At 35.9% G+C, this 19469-nt stretch overlaps 7 protein-coding genes across 7 annotated transcripts; 2 read left to right on the top strand and 5 right to left on the bottom strand.

Annotated features, from left to right (window-relative positions):
* Nucleotides 1-649: 649 nt before the first annotated feature.
* On the bottom strand, nucleotides 650-5560 carry DNF3 (aminophospholipid-translocating P4-type ATPase DNF3; the record flags this gene model as incomplete). The annotated part of the gene is made up of 1 exon (XM_071050875.1): nucleotides 650-5560. The coding sequence occupies one exon, from the start codon at nucleotides 5558-5560 to the stop codon at nucleotides 650-652; it is 4911 nt and encodes a 1636-aa protein (XP_070908087.1).
* Nucleotides 5561-6438: 878 nt separating this feature from the next.
* RNJ42_00704 (pepsin-like aspartic protease) lies at nucleotides 6439-8196 on the bottom strand (the record flags this gene model as incomplete). The annotated part of the gene is made up of 1 exon (XM_071050874.1): nucleotides 6439-8196. One exon carries the CDS (start codon nucleotides 8194-8196, stop codon nucleotides 6439-6441), a length of 1758 nt encoding a protein of 585 aa, XP_070908086.1.
* A 766-nt stretch (nucleotides 8197-8962) lies between these two features.
* RNJ42_00703 (putative amidotransferase) lies at nucleotides 8963-9733 on the bottom strand (the record flags this gene model as incomplete). The annotated part of the gene is made up of 1 exon (XM_071050873.1): nucleotides 8963-9733. The coding sequence occupies one exon, from the start codon at nucleotides 9731-9733 to the stop codon at nucleotides 8963-8965; it is 771 nt and encodes a 256-aa protein (XP_070908085.1).
* Nucleotides 9734-10273: 540 nt separating this feature from the next.
* Nucleotides 10274-12643, bottom strand: APC2 (anaphase promoting complex subunit 2; the record flags this gene model as incomplete). Its single annotated transcript, XM_071050872.1, has 1 exon — nucleotides 10274-12643. One exon carries the CDS (start codon nucleotides 12641-12643, stop codon nucleotides 10274-10276), a length of 2370 nt encoding a protein of 789 aa, XP_070908084.1.
* A 431-nt stretch (nucleotides 12644-13074) lies between these two features.
* DCN1 (NEDD8 ligase DCN1) lies at nucleotides 13075-13911 on the top strand (the record flags this gene model as incomplete). Its single annotated transcript, XM_071050871.1, has 1 exon — nucleotides 13075-13911. The coding sequence occupies one exon, from the start codon at nucleotides 13075-13077 to the stop codon at nucleotides 13909-13911; it is 837 nt and encodes a 278-aa protein (XP_070908083.1).
* A 478-nt stretch (nucleotides 13912-14389) lies between these two features.
* On the top strand, nucleotides 14390-17218 carry DIP2 (snoRNA-binding rRNA-processing protein DIP2; the record flags this gene model as incomplete). The annotated part of the gene is made up of 1 exon (XM_071050870.1): nucleotides 14390-17218. The coding sequence occupies one exon, from the start codon at nucleotides 14390-14392 to the stop codon at nucleotides 17216-17218; it is 2829 nt and encodes a 942-aa protein (XP_070908082.1).
* A 414-nt stretch (nucleotides 17219-17632) lies between these two features.
* ZRT2 (low-affinity Zn(2+) transporter ZRT2) lies at nucleotides 17633-18775 on the bottom strand (the record flags this gene model as incomplete). Its single annotated transcript, XM_071050869.1, has 1 exon — nucleotides 17633-18775. The coding sequence occupies one exon, from the start codon at nucleotides 18773-18775 to the stop codon at nucleotides 17633-17635; it is 1143 nt and encodes a 380-aa protein (XP_070908081.1).
* Between the last annotated feature and the right edge of the window lie 694 nt (nucleotides 18776-19469).

Below are 19469 nucleotides of genomic sequence, written 5' to 3'. Positions count from 1 at the left end.
AATGTGCATATAAATCAAATACAAGCTGTATCACCATACCATTTACATGTGGTAAAATCAAGCGGTTATAGATATTAACATGATGATTTTCTCGTTCCTAGCCTTGGGACTAACAGAAATATAGCATTCCAATAAATTGTTTTATATATTGATGATGGAAGGATGGTGATACAATTCGATGTCCAAAAATGATATATAGATACTACTACGTTTTGAGATAAAACAACAAACATTAATTTGTTTTTACTTACGTTACTCTTTTTTTTATGTTAGATGGTTTTATGTATAATAATATTTGATAGAGTAAATCCTTTTTACTAATGCATATACATGTTTCCCATTTTTTTTTTACGACCCTAGCTACTCAGTGGCCATCAAAAACTAAGTCCTACACTTTGTCTAATATATATCTTGACTACAATATCGATGAGCTTATGAATACTCTTTGAGTCATTAATGGGGTTATCTGACTTCTTATTTTTTGATTTTTTTTACATTTTAAGTTTTGGGAGTGAATTATGAACAGAAATAAAATGATGCTATTAAAGGTTTAAAGTCATTAATAAATTTCATTACTATCTAATTACATTACAAAAAAAAAAATGCATATAAACTTAAGTGCAATTACTTACCTAAATAATCATATAATCTATTCCAAATCCTTCATTCTATTTTGAATAATACGCTCGATATCCTCGTCGTTTTCATCTTTCATCTTGAATCTCAACTTCTTTCCTAACTTGGAGGCAATATTATCACCATTAGCAGCACCGCCACTCTTTTGAGACTCTAGAGACTTCCTTCTAATAAGCTTTCCACTTGGTAATACCTCATATTCATCAGAAATGTTAGAGCTCGTAGGCCTCGTCATTGAAAGCATTTTTAAACCATTACCTACAATCCCTTTACCATAAGAGGAGGCAGAGTTTTTACTGTATATCGACTGTGATTCGTCATTTGAGGTTGGTGACGCAGCAGAACCCAATATACCGAGATCTGAAGCATTTGGATTTGGATTAGAATCTGTCATCACAGAGTTCGTTCTTGAGCGATTGAACACAATCTCTTTATATTTATCAAATGTGCTCTGGTCCTGATTCCAGGTCCAGCCTTGTTTCATTTCATTATAGGCACCAAATTCAAGCTTCTTTCTAATTTCACTTTTCTGTTCTAATTCAGCAAAAATATCCGAGTCACTAGGAGCTAACATTACTTTAAACGTCTTACAGACAACATCAACTGTAACTGGGAGAATAGCTAGTACAAAACTGGTGCACCAGAAAGTGATATCTTTCCCAAAGTGGTTATAAAACCCATATGTGACATCATAAATACCATCTGTTCTATTCAAAATAGGTAAGGCACAACACCAGACGAGCCATCCACCGCAGGACAGGACTACAGATGTAAATGCTAACCAATTTCGATTCCTCATTTCAATGAATTGAGCCTTAACATTAATCAAGGCAACAGTAGCAGAAAAATTGATAAGACCTAGAGGATATAAAGTATTGTCGGATAAACTGGATTTTCCCCATGCAACGACATTTAAGAATGTGATAATTAATGCGTTAGCTGTGCTGAGGAAGACCCATTCAGCAAATATTCTCCAATTAAAAGCTTGAGACAATCTTCCCATGGAATAGAGTTCTGGAACTGTTAACAGAGTTACAGGCTTTAAATCCTTCTCGAACATACCAATACAAAGCACAGGTAATGACGTGAAAAGTGTATTATACATGGATAAAGACCAAGGTTCATAAAGCGAGGTGCCTGAGAACATAGTATATCTTTGATAAATTAACTGGGTCAAATAGAAAGTCAATTCTTTGTAAAACGTACAAAGAATGAACTTGGCGGTACGGATGTAATTATATCTCCCATGAACCAAGAGAAGCTTCAAAATAAATCGAAATTGGCCTATAGAATAATCTGCCGATCTTGAAGCTTGTAAACCTTCTTTACCAGCGATACCGACGCCAATATCTGCAGATTGAATCATAGCAATGTCATTGGCACCATCACCAATAGCAAGTGTTACTATACTTTTATCCGTGTTTCTAATATTAGAAACCATCAAAGCTTTCTGAGATGGTGAAGCTCTACAGCATACTACTGAGTCTGTCTTGGTACAAAGTTCAATAAAAACGGACATTAGTGTCGGGTTTTCTTCAAACATTGCTAAAGTTGCACCATCAATAACAATGACACAGTGCGCAACATTTCCGGAATCGACCTCTTGAGAAATCGCATTCATTTTCGAAATAATGTTTTCATCACTAGTAGTTAATATGACAACGGTAGAATAGTCATGGATCAGTTTACAGGAGTAACCTATATTAATAGCAGTTTCTCGTTTATCACCAGTCAACATCCACATTTTTATACCAGCTCTACGAATTTTTTCTATAGCTTCTGAGACACCTTCTTGAAGCTTATCTTCAATTGCAGTAGAGCCTACAAGGTGTAGCTTATCTTCTATTTCTGCACCAACATCATCAATTTTTTGCTTCCGATCAATTAGCGAGGTTTTAGCTTCATGGTATCTATTCCTCCATTGTTCAAATTCGTTGTTTTCAATCCATTTAGAAGCAAAAAGAAGTGTTCTTAGACCTTCAGTCGAGAATTTCTCTATATCCTCCAAAGTTTTCTCAATGACGTACTCTTCATTACTAATCAACGCATCACTACCGATGTATTCTAACAAATCTGTGTCATAAGTAACAGTGGAAGTATTGTTCTTAATATCATTATTCTGGTCAATTACAGGCGAATCCATCGAAAGTCGAGGACCATACTTCTCCAATTTTTGTTTCGCTAGAGATCTCCTGCTCTGGCTTACAACAGCATCAATTTCTTTGTCGGTTTTCTTGACACTATGCAGAAATTGGTCAATAGTACCTAGTTGCATCTCAGGATCTTGGTACCTGTTACTTTTCCGAGATAAACTCTTCCTAGCAGCCTGTAAAGATAAGCTTTCCCTCGGTCCTCTGGAGAAAGAACTTCTTAATGATGTACGTGGTAGATCATCATTAACTGCTCTTTCTAGCGACTTTCTATGTTGAATAACTAATTCAGCTTCAGCATCTTTACGGAATCTAGTACTGCTTTCAACTTGATCCATTTTTTCCAAAGCAACCTCTCTATTATGTAATCTTTCAAGGATAACATTATCAGCACCCTTACAAATTAATAAAACCTTATTATGTTCCTCTGGCATTCTAACAATTACAGACATACGTTTTCTTTGAGAGTTAAAATCTATTACCTCTAGAATCTCGAAATTTTCAAACCTTGGCAATTCTTCAAATCCATCAGGAAATGTTTTTAAGGTTAAAACATCAGAGTTTCTGTTAAATACAACATATCCCAAATCCCTAGCGGCAGTAACTAGCGCTAATTCATCGGGTGAAGATGACTGGTATTCTATGATATCTTCTCCCTCTTTATCATTGTCAGCTCTTTTAGGTATACATACATGACAAATAGCTAAGGAGAGGATGAATAACCTTGCCTTTTCTGCAAATAATGATTTAGGGTATTGCTGAATATACCGTATCAAATCAAATGAGCTCTTTAAATGATCAACATTGTCGTCATGGCCATTTGATGAGGAATCGTCGGATTCGTCTTTACGTGGTACATACAATGATCTCATACTTGGTCTTCCTGTGTATTTGGCGGTAGAATTACCCTTATATTCAACCGAAGTTTTCCTATCAGGGTAGTCATTAATATCAAACGTTGGTAAACTTTGAGATGTAGGTGTATAACCAAGCTTAGTGATGAATTCTTTGTTATCGATCGAGACAACATCAATATCGTCAGAGTTACGTGGTGGGCGTTCCTGGTTATTGGACACTTGATCCGCAGTATGTATCCAGGAAGTACCACAAAATGAAAATTTCCTGAATAACATTTTATTATCAGTTAGAGTACCTGTCTTATCACTGAAGATATAAGAGACCTGCCCTAATTCCTCTAGAATAGTGGCAGTACGTACTTCACAAGGGGTATCAGTCTCAGCATGGTACATATCAATATCCCATTCCATCATCCGACTTTGTGCAACCTTAATTAGTTCCAATGTAACATATAGAGATAGTGGAATGATGGTATTATACATGATGATAAATGACATGATAGTAGGAGCTGTACCAGCATCTTCCTGCAGAAGATACCATGCTTCATTACCGTTCAAATACCTTCTATTTTGAATGATATGACCTAAGTAGGAAAATAGTGACATGCAAGCAACAACAAATACCATGAAGACAACAATCATGTTAATTTTCCTCTGTAACTTAGGAGCTTTTGTTCGTGGATTTTTCAAGGCATTCATACGAATCTTAGTTTCTTCACCAGTGAAAATAACCATACCTACAGTATTTTTAGTATTACGAATGATGCTTCCTCGATATACCACATTATCTGGTCCTAATGAGTGTTTCTTTGATGAACCTGAATGTGTCGTTAATTCAAGGTTACCTTCAAAATTGTAGAGATCTATATTAGGGTCTTCAACAGTTACCTGGGCATTAATATTTACAAGACCAGACGCCGACTTCGCCAATTTATTCAATTCCATATGGGGAACTTTACTCTTCAAATTTGTTTCACCATCTAAAGCCATAGTTTCAACAAATACTTCATTATTGTCTCCATCGGATGTCAGTAGTAATAAATCAGCCGGTATCCAATCGTCTTGTTGCAGTAGGATGAAGTCTCCCACACGAACGTCCTTCCACTTAGTCTCAACAATATCTATATTGTATCTTGACTTCAGTAAATCAAAGTTATTGAAATATAATTCAGAAATAGACTCGGGGCTGTATTGGGCAGCATTCATACTGTTGGGAGCCAAATGAGCAGTTGAGGTAATATCTCCATCTTGAGACCCGTAAAAATCGCTCCTTTTTTCGTCAGATAACCTTAAAACCTTCGTGATCTTATTGTTTTCCTCCTTATCCAGTTTATGTCTACGATAATCATCGTATGCCTCTCTAGCCATGGAAATACCCATGAACACACAGAGTGGGACTATAGTTGTGTAAGTACCAGTAGTAGACCAACCTGGTATCATTTGCAGAATTGCAACAATGAAGAAATAAATGTTCGCCAGTTTGGAGAACTGCGCATACAACTGTCTCGGGAAAAAAGAAATCAATGTGTATCTCGAAGAAGTGATCAAATTATTACAGTATGGATATCCAAATCGTTCGTCCAGCAAAATATCATTTTTACCCGATGTAAAGCTTTGATATTCTGGATTGTTGTGGTAAAGGGATATAGGAATATGCCTCCCGTCCTTCGTATGTACCATCTTCCTTCGGTCCAGAATGCTGTCGAGGATTCTAGTTAACAGGTTCGGTACTCTTATTCTTCGACGGACTGCACCATATTGTGCCTCATCATCCTCATAGTTACCACTGTCCTCCTCATTTTCAGCAATATCATCTAATTCGACGTTATCACTGTGATAACTCTCAAAAAGGTGTTTATTGAACATCTGCGTTCGAAGAGACCATGATCTCTTCCTTTTCGCATCTGACTCGACCATCGTAGTGTTCTATTTCATATATTTTAAAGTTTTATAATATGTCTATGGGAAAAATGAATTGGAATGAATAAAAGCAAATAAACGTCTCTTAGTTTCTTAAATAGAAACTTTTCTATACTCTCTATGCGCGGGGGAAGGATGCTGTTTTCGTTAAACAAAGAAGTAATGTTACAAGTAATGATTAATGTTTTGATTGAAGAAGTCAATTGTCTTAGATTAGTGGTTGTGGTAGAGGTCTTTTGGAACAATGGGGCACTTCTACCGTTGTTCTTCCCGAAATAGGAAGTGGCTTAAAACAAAGGCAGGAAAAATTTCGGGCGGGGGTCTCATTCTCGTGTATAAATACTGTTCTAACGTGATATATATCAAAGAACATGGATACTTAAATAAATGAATAAATTAGTAATATAAATAACTATGTAGTCTCTCTATTGTAAGAGACTCTTTTTACTTGTAAAGGGGATATTAATTAGTGAGTGAATGCCTATAGTTATATATAAAATTGAAATTGAAAAAGAGTATATAGAAAAGTAACGATCAGTGGAATAGAAAGTAATGCTTACGGATAATATTAAAAATGACAGTAAATAAGTAGATCTTGAATGTAAAACCATACTTACTGTTATCGTTAAGGTAATAATAAAGAAAAGAAATAAAATAAAAATAATTATAGGAATTAAAACCGTAATCTAAATTGATTATTAATGGAGGGGTAGGAAAAATAAATTAAAAAATAACTGTGGAATAGAAGTTATAATGGTGAAAAAAAGAACATTAGCTTGAATAAAGTCGTTTATAAGAGTGCTCTTGTGTTTTTAAAGGCATCTATTGTACATGTCAAATGGGTATATATAAGGGGAAAAAAAAGAATATATCTTTTAAACCAGGAAGAACACAAAAGATATCAAGACGAAAATGCTTGAAGAAACCATCTTGGTGGCATCGTTCTTCTTTTGATCTTCTCCACGAGATGATGTAGAGGATGTAGTAGTAGCAGAGGCAGAAGTTGATCTTCTAGTGGTAGATGCAGATCCTGTCTGAGAAGCACTTGTAGAACCAGAAGTAGCAGTAGCTTGAGAATTAGAACCAGAAGCAGAACCAGTCTGAGAAGTATAATCAAAAGTGTTAGTAAAAATGTCACCTGCGGCGTTAAATGTGGTAGCCAAGGTGCTCCAGGTGTTAGAATAGTCTGGGGCACTGACTGCGCTTGGTACAGAGTCACTGATAACTTCAATGTTTTCAGAACCACCGGAGTAGTCAGCTTGACCCAAGGAAATCTGGTAGTTTTCCAAATCATAGACAACGTAGGCAGAGTTCAAGAAAGAGTCACCTAGAATTGCACCACCAGTGGATTGGGGCAAGATACCTAGAATACAGTTTTGACCATTGGTACCAATAACGAAATCTGAGATTGAGGCGGAGATTTGGAACCCGTTAAAGTCGAAGACAATGTTAAAGTCATTAACATTAGCTGGACAGTCGAACGTATAGTAGCCGACACTTCTAGAGTAAGTAGCACCAACTGTATTCATGATAGAATCAACAATAGCTTCTGGGAAATAAGTAAGAGTAGTACCAGAATCCAATAAGGCAGGAATCTTAGTAGTAGTGATAGTAGTATTAGAACCATCCATGGTGATACCTAGACCACTCAAAGTAATCTCAAATTGAATAGGGTTCTTGAAACCACTAGCAGCGTAAGTGTTGACCATTGGAACGGTGACTAGTGGACCACTGTATTTGGAGTGGTCAACAGCACCAAATAGAACGCTACCGTATTCAGCGCTAGCGTTGTTCAAAAATAGCGAGTAAGCATTCTTGTGAATAGCACCACTGTTCACTAGGACCATAGGCAAGTTAGCATACTGGTATGGCTTGGTACCGGAAGCCGAGTTCTTACCGGAATAGGTAACTTCCAAAGCTGGCAGACCAATACCCAAGACACCGACAGTGGAGTTAGTTTGGTTAGCAACAGCAAAGGATAGACCAGTCACGTTCAAGTCAGACAAGTGCAGTTGGTCTTGACCCCATGTACCAGAGGCAAAAGTAGTGTCACCATATTGAATCAGGAAGCCAGTGTGGTTAGAAGACCATGTAGAAGACTTGGACGTGTCAAACGTACCATACTTAGAACAGTCAATAGTGGCTCTAGCACCAGCGCTGCCAGTAGCCGTAGGAGTGGACCTAGTAGATGTTCTGGTAGCTCTACCACCACCAGTTAGCCAATCCCAAAGACCCTCGTTATGTACTTCGCTGTTCATAGAAGAAGGTGCTATAGTAGTGGTTCCGTCATCGTCTCTCTTCCTCAAGAAAGAAGAAGAAGAAGCACAGTAAGGGTTATCAGACCCAGTAACCCACAAATCAGAAGAACCCGTGTCTACAAGCACTACAATCTTCTGAGCTGGAGTACCAACCTCAAGAGTAACCGAATAGAAACTGTTCTGATTAGTTATTTGAACCTCCTCAAACCCATCAGCTCTCTTCAACAACCTCACATCCGCAACACGCTTACCTTTCTCAGCATCCGCAAACGTAACACCGTAATACTTATCAAAATCTAACTTCACATATTTCTCAGAAGCCTCCTTCACAGCAGCTGCACCGCTAATACCAAATAACAAAGAAGAAAGTTTCATATTTTATTTTATTATTTGTTGGTTCTGATTTAGTTTTTGATATATTTATGAGGAAAGAAATATGTTTTAGAACTTGACTCCGTTACAGTTATCGGTTTAGAGGCCCTTTTATATAGAGATGATCATAAGTTTCAACTAAATGGCTTGTCCTTTCATTTTAGCAATAATAATTTATTATTGATGGCTTAGTTTCTAGACCTACGTCACCTTCTGGAGCAATTTATTTTTTAATGAAAAAAAAAATTGCTCTTTGCTACAGGGCCATCTTTGCTTAGACCCCTTAGGGGGTGCCCCTTCTCAGAAACCGCTGCACACCCAAAAAACTTAGTTCCTTGCTTTTCTTCTATAAAAACCGCGCGTTTTCTAATTTTTGTTATATCTGTACGGTGGTTTCTATACACGTGATACTTCCATAGAATTTTTTGATGTACTTCTTTACGCGTTTTGGCGTTCCTTATTAATTAATTAAGAAGCAAAAAAAAAAAAATTCTCGAAGCAAAAAAAAATGACGTCATTTACTATAAATAAACAATTTATTATTGTGAAATAGGAAAAGATATTGAAATATTGAAATGGGTAACGGCGATATTATTCTCAGAAACAGATTAAAAGAAGGCGGGGTATAGTGCTCTATATGATTATATACCTATAAAGATGGCTTATATCATTATAGGAGTGAGAAAAGTAAGACATAATAATAATAAAAAAAAAATAAAAGAAACAAATTAAATTAAAAAAGAAATGTATAAGCAAGAAATATGTAAATCTATATTCTTCCGTAGTACAACTGCCATATCTTTCTAGATACTGGGATGCCGTCATTTTGTAGGGAGTCACATTGGGCGATGAGTCTTTGGTACTCGGCGTCGTCGATCTTTTTTGCCTTGTACTGGTGAGCTATACTCTTCTTAGAGATAGCGGTGGTAAATTCTGGGTGGCCCTGGAATGTCAGAGCTTTGTTTGGTCTGTAGAGGCCCTGTACGTGGGACTTGGAGCTGCTACCCCAGCACTGGTAGCCCTCTGGCACTGTTTCAACGTGGTCGAAGTGGAGTTCACTCAGGCATATAGATTGGGATTGGAACAAGGCGTGGCCCAAGGGGTTGAGGGCGATCTGTGTGACACCAGCCTCAAAACCCTTCTTGTTACGTGCAACGGATGCACCTAACGAATGGGCCATGATTTGATGTCCGAAACAGATGCCTACGACAGGAATGTTACTCTCGGTCATTATCTGATGCAACAGATCCCGCAAGTTGTTGATCCACTCGGTCGAAGTATCAAACGAGTCATAACGGGAGCCCGTAATGTATATACCAATATAGTCTCCCGAGTTTAGTTGCTCAAAAGTGGGGACTTCGCCGTGGAAGACATCGAAGATCTCGTAGCCAACGCTGAACTCAGCTTCAACATAAGACTCGAACTTCTTGGATGTTTCAAGCAAGTCAACAGCCATAGTGGCATAAGTGTTGTCGGCACCAGTCCAATCAGTTGGGTGGTCAGTATAAAAAATTGCAACTTTCTTCTCTGCAACAGTCATTATGAAATTACAAGAACAGTTCTTCCCTTATCTTTTTTTTATTTTGCTTTCTTGTAAGATTACAATTAAGTATATATTTTTAAGTTGTTATTGCTGATTCTAAATTTTATATTAAGTATATAAAACTTTCTGCTAGTTGCTTTACCATAAAGAAGCAGAATTAATTTATTACCACCCTATATATACCAAAAAAAAGTAAAGTCCGGTTTTTCCCTGGTTTTAACGAAAGATAACGATAATTGCTTAGTCAGTAGAATATGCTGTGAGAAAAAATGAGATTGCTAACGATCCTCATCGCGTGTTTGTACGGATGTTTCTAGGTATGTGTCCCGAATAGGAAAGATCTTTAAATTTCTTTTTTTTTCTATGTGCACCACTTTTTGGGCAGCCATACACAGTTTTATGCTTTGTATTATAAGTATTACTCATTCTTAATTTCTTTGTATATTAAATACTTTAAGATAGTTGGAAGCTATTTAGATGCTCTTACACACAGTTTGTATTCTTTACTTATTTTTTTTTTACAAACCACACTTTTGTTTAAGGTAGTTTGTAGCAGCTATTGCTCGTTGATGAGAGCGTACCGTTTTCTACTAGAGAATCTAAATAATCCTCTAATTGTCTGTTAGTGACGAGATCATAACTCAATTCCTTTGGTATAGCTGTCTTCAGCAAGTTATGTAATTTTTCTGATCTAAGGGTGCCAAGGTTAAAAAGGATGTCCTTTATGTAGGGGAATATTCTGTCAAAGAGGGATGCTTTTGTCACTTCCCGTTGGGATTGCGTATTACTAGAAGAGGTAAACTCGGACTCGGTGGGTGCCATCTCTATAGTTGGTTCTTTGCTATTCTCTTTCCAACGAAGGAACTCTAAAGTACGATATTTTCCGTCAGTGTAGTATAGAACATCTTGATTTATCCAGAATTGCAACAACGGCGCCACAGTGCCTGAATCCAGTTTCGTCTGCTCACACAGTTCTTCTAGACTGAGACCAGAAGTGGGAAAGTTTGATCCTTCCTTTGAGTTTTTGAACTGAGTGAGTATGAAATACTGTGGTATTGTCGCATGGCTTTCAACAGTTCTACCATCCAAAAAGGACAGTTGAAGAGTTACTTTACTATGCTCCTTCTGCAATTCCAGTTTTTGTCCAACTTTAATATCAGAATAGAGTTGAGAACATTCATCAACAATTCCATTCAAATTTCTATCAAATTCAAGTCCACTAAATTTTTCTGAATGCTTGATAGGATTATTCGTCCAGTATAATGATGAAATAATCTTGGGATACATAATTTTCCCAGTTCCACCCCTAGTTGCGTGCAATTTATGGGAAATATCCTTACTCATTTCAATGTCCCGTAACATAATATCAATAGTATTAATGTTGCCAATGTCATCCTCAGTTTCAGCATCACCGTTCTTGTTAACAAAACGTTTCCTTAGGAGTTTGAGAAATTTATTCCATTTATCATCTAATCGATATCTTCGCAAATTTAACAATTTTTTCGTAAGTATGCCCTTGAATTCAATAACGAGATATTCTTTCGACTCAAATAGCTCTAGTAAGAAATCAAATATATCAATTTTCTCGTCATTTTGCGGGGTTTTTGTAACAAGTGCAGAAGGAATATCGGGAACCCACTGATTATACTTCCTTATTACTTGTTCAATGATCAGAGTGTCATTATTTCTGGACATATTTCCTATAAGAGGATCCACCATGTCATCTTCCTCGTTCTCACAATACATTACTTCAGTATCCCTTAATTCCTCAGTCAACATTTTTATCTTTTTGGAATCAAGTTTGCTCTTGTTAATATCAGAGATTTCGTCATTCTCTAGTCCCAATAGAGCATATAAAAGGTAATGTACCATATCTTTCCTTTGTCTAAAATATGGCTTAATGTAAGAAGACATTGTTTGTAAATACCTACCAGAGGGATCTAAAATACAAAAAGTCTTAATAGTTCTAACATAAAGGATTAGTGCATCCAAAGTTGTAACACTAGGGTTTATTACCCTCTTATTAAATTTTGATAGTAACTCAACCACAACAGTATTAAAATCGTTAACTTTTGTCAATTCCCTTCGCATTTCTAATAGTGTAGGTTTCACCTGCTGTGGTGAACTAATACATATATCGAATATTTCTTGTGTCCTTATAAGGATAAATCTCTTCCTGAAGTACGAATATATCGTGGTAGTAATAGAGTGATTGTCTTGTTCACAAAGTAGGAGTTCCGATAAATTAGACCAGTACTGTGCAATAAAGGAATTGAATGTCTCTATTATCAAATAGCGATGTTCCCATTGAGCAGTGAAATGCTCCGTTGAATATTTGTCAATCTTTTCCAGCATTGTACCTAAAACTAGGTCAGTAGTGCTAACCTCACACTCTTCAAACCAAGTCACTATGATTTTGGCCATATCAAAATCATCTTCCATCAATAAGTCCCTTAATTTTACAGTAAGCTTCTTCATAAATTGTTCATTCCTCTTAAAGACAAAGGCTCCAAAACTTTTCATCTCTTTAAAGACTAGTTCCATCGTATCGAAAATTGGAACATACCGCAGTGGAAATAGTATATGCTTCTCAATCCTCTTTAAATCATTAAAAGTAGATAGTTTCCCGTATTGTTGATAAAAATACACTCTGCATTGCCACAAATAGAACTCTCGGAGTTTCTCCAATAGTTGAGGATTTTCAGTGTCTTGTATCAACTTTTCTATTAAATTCTTAATTAGCAGACTAGGCGGTTTGTCCTCTTTGTTCTTGCTATCAGCAGGATCCAGCCAGCTCAATAACGTAACCCATTCTTGTGTCGTACTTACCTTACCTGTATTTTCAGAGGTTCCAAGCACTATAACCTCTCGTAATAACTCATTCTTCCTATGTTGATGTACTGCCATCACCTAGTAAACACAATATGAACGCTATATTGTGTTGAGTTTGCTAGCACACTTGTTTTGATCCTTGGGGGAATCAGAATACGGTAGAATAAGCTTCTCTACTACTCCAATATTAGTTAAAGTATCTTGTTTAAAGATAGTGAAATACAGTAACTATACCAATTAGTGATCATTAAAATAGTTTTAATATAGTAAAATGGGTTTTTACACAAGAGCTCAAAAAAAAAAAAACTTAAATAAATAATTAATCAAATATTTAAATCGCAAAAAGCCAAAACAAGGTCTAAAGGATCTTTATCATCAAACTTAGCGGAAGGTAGCAGTTATTTTCTATTGTTGTTTTGTTCTTTCTTAAAAAAAATTGATAATTGGACAATAAATGTTCCTAAAATAGGGTCTAAATTTCTTAATAGTTTTGTTGTTAGAAAAGAATGGTAAGCAGACATGAATTAGAACTTCTGAAGACGTTTAAGTCGTTGACGGCATGTTCTGATGATAAGAAGGCGAAGAAGTATATGGCTGGTAACAATTGGAACATTAATTATGCGTTGAATGAATACTATGATAAGGAGGTTGGTGGTTTTACCGAGGAACATTTCAATAACTATAATTTCAAGTATCCTGATGAGCTTGTAGAGTTGTTCAAGAAATATGCAGTAGAGAATACCGAGGGTAATGTTCCGTCTCTAAATATTGATGCTGAGGGGTTGATTGAGTACATTCAGGATCTCGGTTACAAGCTAGACGATCTAGTCACGATATGTCTGGCGAAGTTGCTGGAGTGCAAATCTCTTGAGGATCCAATTACAGAGAAACAATTCTTGTATTTTTGGTATAACGAAGGTTGTACTAATCTAGAACAAATGAAACACAAACTTGAAGACCTGGATGCAAAACTGGTAAGTGATTGGAAGTATTTTACGAACATATACAACTACACTTTTGAAATTAATAGCGACAGCCAACAGAGTAAAGGTGTTATGGAGACTGACATTGCAATAGAGTATTGGCATTTGTTCTTTGAATACAATAGAGACAAGTTATCCTCTCTAATTCTTGTAAATCAAGAACAACTTGACCTGTGGAGCAAATTCCTGAAAGATGAAAACAAAACTGCTATCCATCAAGATACCTGGCAGATGCTGCTACTCTTCTTCAAAAAATACCCTACAATAGAGTTGTTAAAGACAGACTACGACGAGGCTGCCGCTTGGCCATACACAATTGACGAATATTACGAATATCTTGAGGACAACAGAATACTATAAAATGCACACTACACTATAAAAAATCAAAAAAAAAAATTAACTAAGACACTAATAAAATTGATAGAAAACCTTGAATTAGCGAGTGGTACTGATCTTATCAAACAAATAGGACATTGATTATTAACTAAATTCACTTTAAAATTAGTATAATACACGTGAGAACATCATGATTGACGAATTATAGAAAATTTTTTATTTTTTATTTTTTTTTTTGAAAAACTGAAAAAATCCGAATTTTTTTTTTGCGATGAGCTCATCGCAAGAATTTAGAGATGGGGCCTGTATAATGAATATTACTATGTAGGAAACCAGTTGAGAAGTGCTTTTATAGGAGGGCTTATTAAACTGTGATTAGGCAATTCTGTATATTTCAAGGTATCCCACTAGTGAGAAATAATTTACGATAATTGAAAATAAGAATAGAAAGAAGAAAAAGCCCATAAGAATAGTTAAATCTATAACAATAATAAATTAGAGAATGGTAAAATCATACCAGCGTTTTGAGCAAGAAAGTGTATTTGGTGTGATTGCATCGAACTCCAACTCAGTTTGGATTGCCCCCGAACAGAAACAGCAAAAATCAGGTAACTTAGGTCAAGTTGTAGTTGCTGGGTTAGAGAATATTTTGGTATGGGATATAAAGACTGGTGAGAAAATATCTCAACTTACTGATGGTCTCCCACCGGGTGCCTCCGATGCGAAGCTATCCAAACCAGCAGAGACAACTTATTTAAAATACCACCCGGAGACTAATTTGCTAGCTGCCGGTTATGCCGATGGTGTTATCAAAATTTGGGATTTGATTTCCAAAACTGTTCTTATATCTTTTAATGGACACAAATCCTCTATCACAATAATGGATTTTGATTCAACTGGTACAAGGCTAATTTCTGCCTCGAGGGACTCTGATATCATCGTTTGGGACTTAGTTGGTGAAGTCGGGTTGTACAAATTACGTTCTCACAAGGATGCCATTACTGGCTTATGGTGTGAAGACGAAAATTGGTTGATTAGTACCTCTAAGGACGGTCTTATTAAAATATGGGATTTAAAAACACAACAATGTGTCGAGACACACCTGGCCCATACAGGTGAATGTTGGGCATTAGGGATAAAAGAAGATTTTGTAGTTACTACTAGTGCTGACAGCCAAATTAAAATCTGGCAGCTAGATCTTAATGGAAACCCTGGATCGAAGTTGATTGAGAAAGGTTACTATGAAAAGCAAAGTAAACAAAGAGGGTGTGATATTGGTTTCACTACATCTCCAGATGGTGTGAAGTTTTTTTATATCCAAAATGCTGACAAAACCGTCGAAGTATTTAGATTGAGAAAGGAAGACGAAATTTCAAGAGCAATCAAAAAGAGAGAGAAGAGATTTAAGGAGAAGGGTATGAGTGATGAAGAAATTGCCGACACAATTAGTGGATCTTTTGTGTCGCTAATGATGCATTCATTCCAAGTGATACGTTCAGCGTACAAGATAAAGTCTGTACACTGGACTATTTCTACCAACTCAAAGCTTGAATTAATTATCACTACAGCTAGTAACTCAATAGAATACTACTCCATTCCATACGAGAAAAGAGATCCAACTCTTCCTGCTCCGCAAAAACTTCACACCGTAGATTTACAGGGTCAGAGAAACGATATACGTTCGACGGATATCAGCGATGATAACAAATTACTGGCTACTGCCTCCAATGGTTCTCTAAAAATTTGGAATATCCGTACAAAGATGTGTATCAGATCATTCGAATGTGGTTACGCGCTAACCTGTAAGTTTTTACCAGGTGGCGCCTTGATTGTTGTAGGTACAAGAGGAGGTGAGCTGCAACTTTTTGATATTGCCTCATCGACTCTTCTGGAAAACAACGAAGAAGCACATGATGCAGCCATTTGGTCATTAGCGTTGACCAGTGACGGAAGAAAACTAGTAACTGGGTCTGCTGATAAGACTGTGAAGTTTTGGAATTTCGAAGTTGAAGAAAAATTGGTCCCAGGTACAAAAGACAGTTATGTACCTACATTAAATTTTGCCCACGATACTACTCTAGAGTTAAGTGACGATATCCTAAGTGTTGTTATATCTCCTGATGACAGATACCTTGCCGTGTCTTTACTAGATAATACAGTTAAGGTATTTTTCCTAGACTCTATGAAATTCTACTTAAGTTTATACGGTCATAAACTACCAGTTTTATCTATGGATATTTCCTATGATTCTAAACTGATCGTTACTTCATCCGCTGATAAGAATATCAAAATTTGGGGTTTAGATTTTGGTGACTGTCATAAATCATTATTTGCTCACCAAGACTCGATTATGAATGTCAAATTCCTTCCAGAATCATACAACTTTTTCAGTTGTTCTAAAGATGGTTTAGTAAAGTACTGGGACGGTCAAAAGTTTGAGTGCATTCAGAAGTTAGCTGCCCATCAAAGCGAAGTTTGGAGTATATCTGTTTCGAATAATGGTCAATTTGTGATCTCTTCTGGTCATGATCACAGTATCAGGGTATGGGAGGAGACTGACGACCAAGTATTCTTAGAAGAAGAAAAAGAAAAAGAAATGGAAGAACAATACGAAGAAACACTATTAACAAACTTAGAAGAAGGTAATGGTGATGATATGATGCAAAGAAGGAAAAAAGCTGCTGAAGATGAGTCTGAAGAAGTGACTGACGTTCATAAACAAACAGTTGAGTCATTAAAATCCGGTGAAAAATTGATGGAAGCTCTTGACATTGGTATCACTGAAATAACAGCCAGGGAGCAATACAAAGAAGACATGAAGCAATGGAATAAGAAGAAAACTGGAATGCAACCAGAAAAACCTCAAGGTAATGCCTTACTCATTGCTCTTAAAAAATCTCCAGAAAATTATATTCTTGAAACCTTAGGAAAAATTAAACCATCTCAGATAGAAGATGCTCTGCTTGTTATGCCATTCTCCTATATTTTAAAATTCCTGAAATTCATCGATGTTATTACCAGTAATAAAAGTCTTCTTCAGAAGCATCTACCGCTCATTTGCAGAAACCTATTTTTCATTGTAAAATCCAATTACAAGGAATTAGTAGCCCAAAAAAATGTAGACCTTAAATTACAAATAACCCGCGTAAAGAATGAACTAAGATCGACTCTAAAAAGTAACGTAGATGAATTGGGATTTAATATTGAAGGTATGAAATTTGTGAAGCAACAATGGGAATTAAACCATCATTTTGAGTTTACTGATGACTACGAACAACAAGAATTCGAAAAGAAGACAGCAACAAAGAGAGTTTTCGGTACTTTGGCATGATATATCGATAAATAGCGTTATATATTTAATTATAAATTTTATTTAATACGGGTCTGCTTTCTCACAACTCTAACGTTCTCAAAGATAACAGTAAGATATATTGCTATTTGTTATATCGATGATCGGTTATAATAGCTAGATATACTAGTAATTATGCAAAGTTAAAAATATGTTGAAAGAATTCAATCAGAATAAATAGTTAAACTATGTAGGTGTATGATGTAAACATCAACGGATAGTTTTAATTAATTGGTAGGCAAGGAAACTCCAGCAATTATACATCATGTTAAGTGCCCCAAAAGTAATAATAATATAGTTAAAGCGTCATTAAATCATTAATTGTAAAGTTTACAAAGAGATAGAAGTATTTCCGTAATAATTAGCATCCATAAATCATAGAAATCAGCTAACGCATTACGCCCATCTTCCTAGCAATGCCATTAAAGCAGCTCCAGAACACATTACTAGGTATGCATATATCATATTTCTAAAACCATTGTCGTCCTTAAATTGGTTCGAAAATAAAAATTCGTGAGCCATTAATTCAATAAGACCAGTATAAATCAATATCCCGGATGATATTGAGTCAAACACACCATTAGTTATGAGAGCTTTCCTAGATCCTGGAACCCATGTATGTCTAACTCCAATACCAATAGCTACAGCAATGGGAGAAGTTATCGTGAACGCAAAAGCCATTATCCATGGCGTATACCACTTGGATGTGGGCCAATCAGTTTCAGCAATACGAGTGCCTAGACCTAACCCCTCAAACATTTGATGAAATGTTATGACAATAAAGAGAACTCTAAATTCATCGCCTGCGACAGACAGGGAAAGTCCGACAAACACAGAGTGGAATATGATACCAAATTCCAACACAAATAAAACGAAGACCTTACTAATGTAATCACTATCATACTGTTTAACGTTTTTATCCACTGCAGGAACATTATCGTTCCAAGTTTCAGCTGTCGATTCCCTATTGTAACTAATTTCAGTTGCACTTGACTTCATACCTTCCAAGTCAGACAATGACTTGCCGGTAGACATATCCATCACATGATCTCCACAGGCGGTCATTTCCATGTCGAGTAAATTAGTTTCTAATAGTATTGGATTCATAGGTTCTGTGTTTGATTCATCTACAATTTCATCATGATGATGGGATCCAAATTTCTTGTCAACTAGATGATGAGCAATAATTTCTGATAGGAAGAGCATAAATAAGGACATCAAACAGATACCAAAAGCCCATGGGTAATCTTCAAAGGTTCCACCTAAACATTCATTGGTTAATGCTTCTGAAGCAGGTTGTAACAAATGCACGAATGCTGTTGCAATGATAACACCAGAACCAAAGAATTTTGCTATGAAAAAGCACCAATCTGGTAACCGGATAAAAGAATATTTCGATGACAGAATAGGAAAATATGCTCCAAGACCAGAGGAAATTAGAATTATAAACACTGCCAATATACGCAATCCACTATCACCGTTATAATCGTTGCTTACTTCGCACGCTGGAGTAGACTGTCGTGTAAGTAATTCCCCCATATTCGAGTAAATATTATTATAGCCCCACTCCTATTGTTATTACGGAGTAGTAGGGCAGATATTTTATTACTAAATTTCACTGCCTTCAGAAAGTACTTCTATTACTTAAAGAACCATGAATATCAATTGGTTGTACAGCAAAATGCTTTTTTGATCCACTATTTAGAGTACCTGGTAAGTTCTATTTGAGATATGATTAACTAATAATTTTTTATCCAAGCTTTGTATATATCTAATCCACTTTATAAGCAACAAATTAAGTGTTTTAGCAATGCTAATGAGGAATTTTATATTATCGATGCTCCCCATTGTTCTTTATATGACATAAAAAAAAGAAATTCAGAAGAATTTATTTTTTTTTTCAAAAATTTTCATAAAAAACCTCGAAATGTCAGCCATTGTTCAATTGCTGCGCTATTTCTATGATAAAACCAAATCAAATGAGTTATAATAGTACTTGTGCTTTATGATTATATATGTTAGCCATGTAACTCATTGAGTGGAATAATTATTTTAATTCAACTATCACAAAGTATCATCTATTCCTCAAATAACAAAGAAAACAAGTCCGATATTAAATATTAAATCTCTTAGTAATTATTTCTGATTCATTACATAGGGAAGAAAAAAAAAAAGTAGTTTTAAAAGAACAAAATATTACAATTATCCCTTCAATAATTGGTGATAACAGTAG

The sequence above is a fragment of the Nakaseomyces bracarensis genome, assembly GCF_045282275.1.
Source record: "Nakaseomyces bracarensis strain CBM3 chromosome Unknown Scaff4_1, whole genome shotgun sequence".
Taxonomy (NCBI): domain Eukaryota; kingdom Fungi; phylum Ascomycota; class Saccharomycetes; order Saccharomycetales; family Saccharomycetaceae; genus Nakaseomyces; species Nakaseomyces bracarensis.
This window is presented reverse-complemented; position numbering and strand designations above follow the sequence as displayed.